At 38.9% G+C, this 9,143-nt stretch overlaps 1 protein-coding gene across 1 annotated transcript; it reads right to left on the bottom strand.

The window, feature by feature from the left end:
- Window positions 1–312: 312 nt before the first annotated feature.
- LOC133892006 (equilibrative nucleotide transporter 3-like) lies at window positions 313–6,396 on the bottom strand. The gene is made up of 9 exons (XM_062332742.1): window positions 6,133–6,396; window positions 5,693–5,776; window positions 4,644–4,748; window positions 4,114–4,269; window positions 3,881–4,024; window positions 3,663–3,768; window positions 3,012–3,187; window positions 2,749–2,909; window positions 313–1,259 (listed from the first exon to the last, which is right to left on the bottom strand). Exons 2-9 carry the CDS (start codon window positions 5,732–5,734, stop codon window positions 893–895), a joined length of 1,257 nt encoding a protein of 418 aa, XP_062188726.1. The 5' UTR covers window positions 5,735–5,776; window positions 6,133–6,396; the 3' UTR covers window positions 313–892.
- Between the last annotated feature and the right edge of the window lie 2,747 nt (window positions 6,397–9,143).

Raw genomic sequence — 9,143 nt, 5'->3', positions numbered from 1 at the left:
AGGAGTCGGAATAGAGACGAGAAATTTTTCTTGTTCAAGAACAAAGATAGATAACTATTTCCATAGCCGAATCACCTCACCTCTCAAACCAACGCGAGATACATTCAGGTTCCACGAACGGATGAACAACCGCTCGTGCCGTTGTGCATCCAAACATAATTAAAAATCAAATTATTGGGAACCCTTTCATACTTTGGTAAGATTTTGCTATTATCGCTCAAAGAAAATGCTTTCAAGTTTCAACTAAATACAGTTTCCAGAGGCAGGAAAAAATGTTTTTGAAAAGACGCATTTTTTTTAAGCAACCAGCAGGAGCTCTATTACTCGATGACAGGATTACAATCATTAGCGAGTACTTCCACAAGACAATTCGGAACGTTACTCGAGCAACTGCAAAGCTTATTCACTAGATTAGCTTGTTTAGCACAATTTTGAGCTACACCATTGACTGTCTGGTTTACATAATAAAAAGAAATCGAATCAAAGTTCCTACCTAACTCTAAATTTGTTGCCAAATACAAGACACCGAAGACCGAGCCCCATCCTTAAGAGTTCAAAAGCCCAATCAAGAAAATATTGTCAAACTCCAAAGTTGCATGCGTGATACCCATGCTTGTGACTAGAAGTAAAACATCTCTTGCTGTCAGAGCCCCCACTGTAAGGACATTACTCAAATTATCATACCATCTTGCTTCAGCTCGCAGCATGGCACCATTGGTATCACGAATAATGGCTCCAGTACTACCGGTATTAGAGCGAGAAAAGACGCATCCTTAGCTCATGCAATAGCTACCTAACAAAGTCATCATTCACAACCCTAACCCTGGAAACAAGATAGGGAGAGCTAAAGTCTAACAACTCCACGCAGGGCACATTTACGCTTGAGACCGAATCACCAGCCCTTGCCGATCAACCAGAGCCAGTCGAGCACGACGCCGGAGAAGATGCCGCCGAGGAGGCAGACGACGAGCACGTTCCCCAGCGCGTTCTGCTCGGGGCCCTTGTACCCCCTGGGCGCCTCCACGAGGACGCACACGGTGAGGTAGCCGTTGCTCAGGCCCAGCAACGAGGTGAGCAAGATCATATACCCCTGGTCGCCGTACTTGGCCGTGAAGTAGAACGCCGGGATGAACAGAAACCGCGCCAGGATCGCGCACGTCATGCCCTTCCGGGAGGTCAGCGTGATACACGGGATCAGCGGCAGGTACCTCCCGATCAGGTCCCACACGTTGTACATCGCGATCAGCACAAGCGCGTACCTGAACATAAATTCGTCAGAAAATGGCTGCGTTTCAGATACTTGCATTATAGGAACTAACAAGATAGCCTATGCCACTATGCCAATAGTATGGGTAGTCTCGTCACAATTTCATTTTTTTTCCTATTTTAACCTTAATTTTAATTATTATTTATTTTATTTTATTTGGATTTTTTATTTAGATATTTTGCTTTCCAAACTGTATGGAATCGAACTGCTAATTTTCTATAATTTTTAATTTCGAATTTAGCTATTTATTAATTATATTTAATATTGATTTTTTAATTTAATTTAGATTGTTAGATGTTTATAAAAATGAGTTATCTAGATTTGTTATTATTATTAATATAGTAATTTTGTGACCGAGTATACATTACAGAGCAATCCATATAGTCTTTTATGAAGGAGAGATCGATATGCAGCTTATGAATCAGGGCAAAAGATTGTGCAGGGAGTGATGAATTGCTTCAATCTATCACTTGTATTCTTGAATCAAATAAGAAAGGGGGAAATACACGACGACTTCTACACATTTCCCGGTACAAACGTTTCCGCTCAAGGGAGGCCGAATTCGGCCCACTCAACTGACCCAAGACAGACTAAGAATAGCCTTCGGAATGGCCCAAATTCAACTAATTTGGCCCACGCTAATAATGTGGCTAGCTTTATTACAATATTTTATCATGGCCATTTGATTAAAAATAGTCTCTTTAGATTTTTTACGAGTGTTATTTAGTTACAAAACGCATAAAATTAGAATAGATAAAAATTTAGTGGAAGAGAAAATTATTTACGCTCCAAATTTATACCTAAATTATATACATATATTGGTTTGATTTGTATACGTTTTTAATCAATTGTCAAAATCGTGTATTAGATGTAAACAGCCTAACCAAAATAAGAATAGGTTTTCCTTGGTTGTGTGTTTTGCCTTACCTATTACCTGCTTGATGCGACAATTTTGAGCTACATAGTGCTTCTTAATCTATTATCTTAGTAAGAATTTTGAATTTTTTTTTTATAAATTTTATCTATTGATTAATTGTATTTTACATGGACTCTTTATTTAGGCATTTAACTTTTTTAAACTATATTTGATATGGATAATTCTTTTTTCAATTCTAACCCTAATTTCAATTATTATTAATTTATTTTATTTGAACTCTTTATTTAGATATTTTGCTTTTCAAACCGTATGAGCATAGAAGTGCTAATTTTCTATAATTTTTAATTCCGAATTTAGTTATTTATTAATTGTATTTGATTTGGACTATTTGGTTTCTGAATTTAGTTATTTATTCTTTAGTTCAATCTATCGTTAGATGTTCATAATAATAAGTGATCTAGATCATTTTTTAATTATAATAATTTCATAACATTGAGAACAAACGTGATGACTCCTTTTAATATTTAAATATTAAAATAATAAATCATGTATAGGTCACTTTGATGCAAGTGTTCGTAGAAATCAAGAAAGGGAGAAACCTCACCATGTTCCCAGGCTGTGTGATCCGGTGTCTTCAGACAAAAATCCAGGGAAGATCGACAGGGTCAAGACGTAGATCAGGTAGATATCGAACGCGTAGTCGACGTTCTCCACCAGCAGCTCCTTGGTGCTCAAACGCTTGCATATCTGTGGATCCTCCTCGGCCTGCACGAGTCACTCACTATACATCATCAGCACTCGATTACTCATGGTAAAGTTGCAGGAAAACGCATAACCATTTGGTGTCAGTCAGACGGGCATGCATACTTGTCCGTGCTGTTCAGTGCCGAGTCCTGCAGCTGCAAGGTCGCTGGCAACAGTCTTGCTCCCTTCAGCGGCCGCCTTCGAGCGGTAGTACTTCACGATGGGTAGTTTGGGGAAGACGAACTTGTATAGGAGGAGGCACAACAGCTCGAACAGGCATGTTACTGAAAAGAATAGTACTGCACCAAGTAATGAAAGATGGGTTATTTCACAGGTAAATCATGATTTCTTTTGTTAAATGTAGACAAGATTGGAACAGGGCAGAACATCAAAGGAAAGAAGAGAGTTATGAACAATCCTTGAAATGGATATTTCTTTTGTTGCAGTTTGCTTGTTGGTTTGATCAGTGGATATAATCCTATTTTGTAAAATAATTTAGTAGATATAAGTAAATAAGGCTTGCTTCTTGGTCAACACAAACACAAATCGATAGTTCTAATTGTCATAGCAAATATGTTCTAGACCAAAATTACCTAAAATGCACAGATCTAAAGCACCTATAGTAGTAACCTCATGCTGTTGATCATCTCCCCTCATTTGCTTCAGAATTCATATAGTTTTCTTTTGTAAGTGTCAATAAATGTTTTTGTTTATTTTAAATCCAAAAATATAAATTTACTAAATCTGCAAATGTCCGAAAAAATTTGGACTTACTAGCTCCAATGCGAAGACCATCTTTCGAGTTCTCGAAAGCTGCCTTGGTAATTAACCTCAGAGCTGATGTTAGAGCTCCTGATGCAGCCAAGCCCGAAAGGAATGACTGAAAACTCAAAACATGATATGGATCATGAAGGTGAAATGTGGCCTCTGAGACCTGTAAGGATTACCACGAGCACCACAAATGACTGAAAAGAGAAAATGTGAGATGTTACCTGAATGAACTCCGGGCACATTAAGGAAAGGTCGCCAACCAATGCACCTTGACAATTCGCATCAGCCGTCCCAAATATGGCGCTGATTATGCATACACCAACGAAGACTCCAAGCCCACCCCGTCCTTTAGTAGCAATATCCAGCTAAAACAACAAAGATGATTACCATAAGCTCATATGCTGTCATATTAATATGTACTCCTTTTTTCTCTTCCAAAAGGCAATGTACGTACAATTATCAATGCGAAAGAACCAATGAAGAAAAGGGAAAATCCTGCTAGATTTCTCCGCCTTGTGTTCATCTTTGCCTCATAGTATGCCATGATACAGGTTATTGCAAAGGCAAAAGGCTGGTATACTAGTGTGAGGACTCTTGTCGGGTGGTAATCCTGCAATCAGAAGCAGTAGGTTACGTATTTGTTACAATTTTGAATATATGAATGCAACAAATGCTGTAACTAAGATCATTCTTAGCTTCTCAGTTACCATTTAAAAATGGGCTGAACTGAGAAGAAAACGATAAACCGAATCTGTAGAAATGTGTTCAACATAGGATTGACAAGTGGGGCACTGGAATGTTTAAATGTTGATCGAGTCGAGAAGAAGATCTTGGTTACATTCATTTTACCCCAAGGACCAAGATAAAATCAAGGATGCCTTTCCCCCGATCTTTTTCATCTGCATGTTTGCTGCTACTCTACCACACTGAATAGTGAATACTGAATTTATTTCAACCATTAACTTGAGTTTCACAAGCATGTACCGGGAAGAGAGCGACATAGTAATCTTCGATAGTGAGCATACTGTTCCACGCGAAAAGGCTTCCATTTCCCAATATAAAGCAGACAACGATACCAAGAAACTTCCCCTGTCAATTTCAGAACCAAACACAGAATCTCATTAGTACAAATCAATTTGCAGTTTCAGACAACTACATTGATCTTATATGGCCAAAATTAATTATGTGGGATACTTTACTTCCTCGAATCATTAATATTGTGTTTACTTAGGAGCAAGACGAGTTCCGTTAGAACTTAACCCTAAATAGACAGTTCTCGATAAAATCTCACTATATTGCATTGGTGCATAGTGATATTCCCAATCTTAATAAAAAGCTTTTAAAACTGAAGGTGTCTTTTAAAGTCAGAATTTTTCTTTGGTACCTACGCCAAGGTGTAATTCTGACAAAGAATAATCTGGCTAAGCGCAATTGATTAGGAGTATGAAATATTGTTTTTGTCACAATAAGAAGATAATTAAACATCTATTCTTTGAATGCAGTTTTGCTCGTGCATATGGTCTATCATACAAGCGGCTTTAGGATTCTTCTGACCTCGTAGTGTATCACATACGGTACTTGGTTACGGGGTTTTATAAGGGACTTAAAACCAAAAATCCTGTTGGGGGTGGCTGCTACTTGCTGGTCACTTTGGCTATGTAGGAATGATATGATATTTGATAAAAAAATATTTCATCTCCTTTGCAGGTTATCTTCTTTTATACTCATTGGCTTCGTACCTAGGCTATATTACAAAAGCCGGATTCTCGGGATACTGTTACAGTGGTGTGTTAATATTTGAAGAGGGTGGTCAGAGAGTGTTTTATCTAGGTTTATGGGTGATAACCTAGTCGGAGGATCGGAGCGCCTTAGCATATCCTGTTTTCACCTATTTTACACTTTTATATATCTTTTCTTTTCTTTTTTGGTATGTGCATTTTAACTATACAGAGACTAAAAATGTTCTTAGCTCGATTGTAACTGCATGAACCTATACCTGAACTTGCAGAACAAAAGAAAAGTAGTGATTTTACCTGAACTTGAGGTGTCTGTGCACCTGCTATCTCGTTGCTCATGGTAATTATGTTCAATTGAAAAAGATTGGTACACCAGGCACACTGCCAAGAGTCAAGTAATCATTCAGAAATCAGGGCTGAAAAAGAACTGAGAGAAAAATGCACTTCAAGATTCTGTCTGCCAACGAATGAAGCCTGAGATGGAAACTTTCGACGGCCACACAATTTTATTACTTCCCAAAGAAAAAACGATCTCCAATTAGCCACACAAAGCTCAAAAAGAAGATCACTTCAACGGAGCAAAGACTAGATTTTGAAGGGGATAGCGGAACACCAACACGAACGCCAAGAACGCACGCATCGGCCATAATGACCACCAAGATTGCATCTTTTTTTCGACGTTATTTGTCTCTAGAGGGAAGGACCTGAATGAAATATCAGGGAGAAAGAACACTCACCGACCGGAGGCAGAGCAGCCGATCTCAGAGGCCGCCGCGGCGGCGGCGGCCAAGAACTGAAGACGAGCACGCGGGCGAGGAGGCCGGAAAAGCCGGGGAAGGGCAACCACCCAGAGGACAATGCAGTTGAGTTGAGCGCGCGGTATCTATCTATCTATATTTACAGCAGTTGAGGTTTACATGAATGCATCGGGAATCTCTGAACTTTCTTTGACCCCTCCTCAGCAGAATCTCTGGAGACGATTGCCACGATTGCGCCAACGTGTATATCATGTGTGCGTGTCTACGTGAGAAAGGAGGCGCAATTATTTGGGCGAAGTAAGCATGGACGGCCGCGACGACTTGGATAAAGGACAGGAAAAATCGGACGGTGTTCATACCGTCCCTACGGTGTCAAAGTCCCAAAACAAATACGGAGTATTTTTTATGCATGGAAGGCTTTCTTATAAAACACAATTGAAAAACCAGAAAAGTCTGATGTTGCGTAAAGATATTTCCGTATCATGGTTTTCAGAAATAAAAAATCAGCCGTGTCAAACACCCATATAATTTTAGGGAAAACTACACCACTTGAAAGCCAGTCCTGGTTGCAAATACCCGTATCAAAAACAAATCAGGAACTAACGTATCCCATTGGCTGGCAGTTCAAAAAGAGACGCCGAGTCTTATCTCCTAGCAGTATTGTTCATTTGCCAAGCGATGGTGGCATCTGATGTCTAATAACTAAAAAAAGCTCTTCATTTTCCCAAAAAGAAATTCAAAAAGCTTGTGTCATCGCTGCACAGGGAGAATCATCAAAAGGAAACAAGGGACCTACCTGATTTGACCTAAACTGTGAGAGGAGAGAGTGATACCATGATGGATGGAATCCTCTAGTCTCATCCTCAGCCACACGCAGTCTCACTCATGATTGGAAAAACTGGGATCGATTCCCCCAAGCTGCTACCTTTTCTAGATGAGTTGTACTTTGATACTAGTAGCTTATTGTGTTCTTGCATGACTAGGTGCCTCATCTTGGCTCTTTTTGCCTGCCACTTTGGCCTAATATTGCTAAGTTCATGTCACCTGTTGCCTCCAAACTTTGCACCTTTTTCCTGTACGTTTTGCGTATTCAAACGCTGTGAACCTGTGAATGTGATGTTCCTAATCTAAAAAAACAAACTTATTTATGTTTTGTTCCAGGCCTACAGCAGCGTTAGACAACTAGTCTCTATCGCTTAAAGAATTAGTAATCGTGCTCGCATCAACAGCTAATCTAGGAGGCCTGAAATGAACGAACGATGCTAACAACCTGTCGTCGTCTGCATGATTGTATTAGATACCTTCCAGTTGAACTGAGGCGGGTTTTCATCAGTGTGAAGCTTTCTCATCATAAGTACAATAATTTTGCAAAACTGGTTCAACCGAACAGGGGAAAAGATGCACGAATCGCGACACAAGCACATTATAAATCATAATATTATACACTTCCATTAAGTCTTTCCATTACTTGAAGCGTTCGGAGCTTTGGACATCTGTGTTGTGAGCTGATCAACACCGACACAAACCATCGGATAACTGCCGATGGTTGCTTATGTCCTTTCACAGAGTGTTGCCCATTCGGAAGGTGTCTTCTGAACAGGTACAAGCATGCTTCTCCAGCGTAATATATTGATTATTACAATATTCGACATATGCAGTCAACGTCACACCGGGAGGAGATATGATTTAAAAAAAAAGAGTGTCATAAAGATTGTACTCTATATCTATATGACCACCGTGCTTAGCGAAGAGCTCCATTACGATCACTTCCAAAAGATGGCAAGCCAATAGGAACTCTTCTCATTGATCCTCCCTGTGTAGCAGTCTTCAGAATCTTAGCCAGTAAATTCCCTGAAAAGTGTCTGCATAAAAAAATATTTGTTTTTTTTATGAAGCACTATATCATTACGATAAATCCAAATAGCCAAAAAAGACCGTTATCCTAATTAAGATTCTTCTCTTTTTCTTAGCTCATAACTCCCGCAAACAAGTACCCATCATATGTAAAATGTTATTATGTTTCTTAATTCCTAAGGCTATTATAGCTATATACCAGATTATCATAGCCAATGAACATTCAAAGAAAAGATGTTGCATATTTTTATTATGGTTACAAAAGGCGCACTTTAGGCTGTCCATCCAGTTTCTTTTGGCCAGGTTATCTTGGATCAAAATCACCCTACGTCCTATATACCATAAGAAATTTTTTATCTTCAGTGGGAGCTTAAGTTGCCAAAGCCACTTGTTAGGGATGCTAATGAGGTGGTTTAACATTTGTTTCTACATCGATTGGACAGTAAATTACCCCTTCCCATGTAGATCCCATATGTAAACGTCTCTATCATTAGAGAGCGAGATACGAACAAGTTGCAACATCAATTATTGCCATTCATTTAGCTTGTTCCTAGTGATCAGTCATCGGAAGGATAAATTAAGAGATATGTTTCTCATTACTTTCACAATTGTGGCTTGTTTATGCCTCACCATGTTGTATAGTAAGGGAAATATATTGAATCAATGGAATCAATCTCTCTCGGTTCTTTGCTCTCGATCTACTCCCTATCTCCATTTTACTTAAACATGTTATCAACACACACTCGACAAAGACGTGAAGGGAGCATCATCGACATCATCACATGATTCTACGAAACACAATCAGATGGAGGAGGAAATTTGTTTAGTAGACAGTTATACCACTAACACCATATTAAGGGAAACAAAATATTTCGTACTCTTAAAAAGAGACAAAAAAATATTATGACCATCGCAGGACGCAATGCTTTGATTGTTGGTTCCGGCAGATCTACAATCATTCTCTCAATGGGTACTCAAATAGTAATCGAAGATGCACTCTTGTATCATAATTCAACTCGTACCTTGTTAAGTTATAAAGATGGTTTCACATAGAAACCCATAATAACAACAATGCTGAATATCTCTTCAACACAAAAAATAATGAATATGACAAGTAAGTGCTTGAGCAAATTCCT

This window comes from Phragmites australis, chromosome 15 (genome assembly GCF_958298935.1).
Source record: "Phragmites australis chromosome 15, lpPhrAust1.1, whole genome shotgun sequence".
Taxonomy (NCBI): Eukaryota; Viridiplantae; Streptophyta; class Magnoliopsida; order Poales; family Poaceae; genus Phragmites; species Phragmites australis.
Note: the sequence above shows the minus strand (reverse complement) of the source record. Positions and strands in the feature narration are given on the sequence as shown.

What these genes read in the sequence shown, in the direction of transcription:
- LOC133892006 (XM_062332742.1), bottom strand. Translation starts at nt 5,734, where the DNA reads ATGAGCAACGAGATAGCAGGTGCACAGACACCTCAAGTTCAG. An exon ending in GTTCTTTCGCATTGATAATT is followed by an intron (nt 4,025 to 4,113) that starts GTACGTACATTG and finishes TTGTTGTTTTAG; the next exon opens with CTGGATATTGCTACTAAAGG. An exon ending in TGTGCCCGGAGTTCATTCAG is followed by an intron (nt 3,769 to 3,880) that starts GTAACATCTCAC and finishes TTGAGTTTTCAG; the next exon opens with TCATTCCTTTCGGGCTTGGC.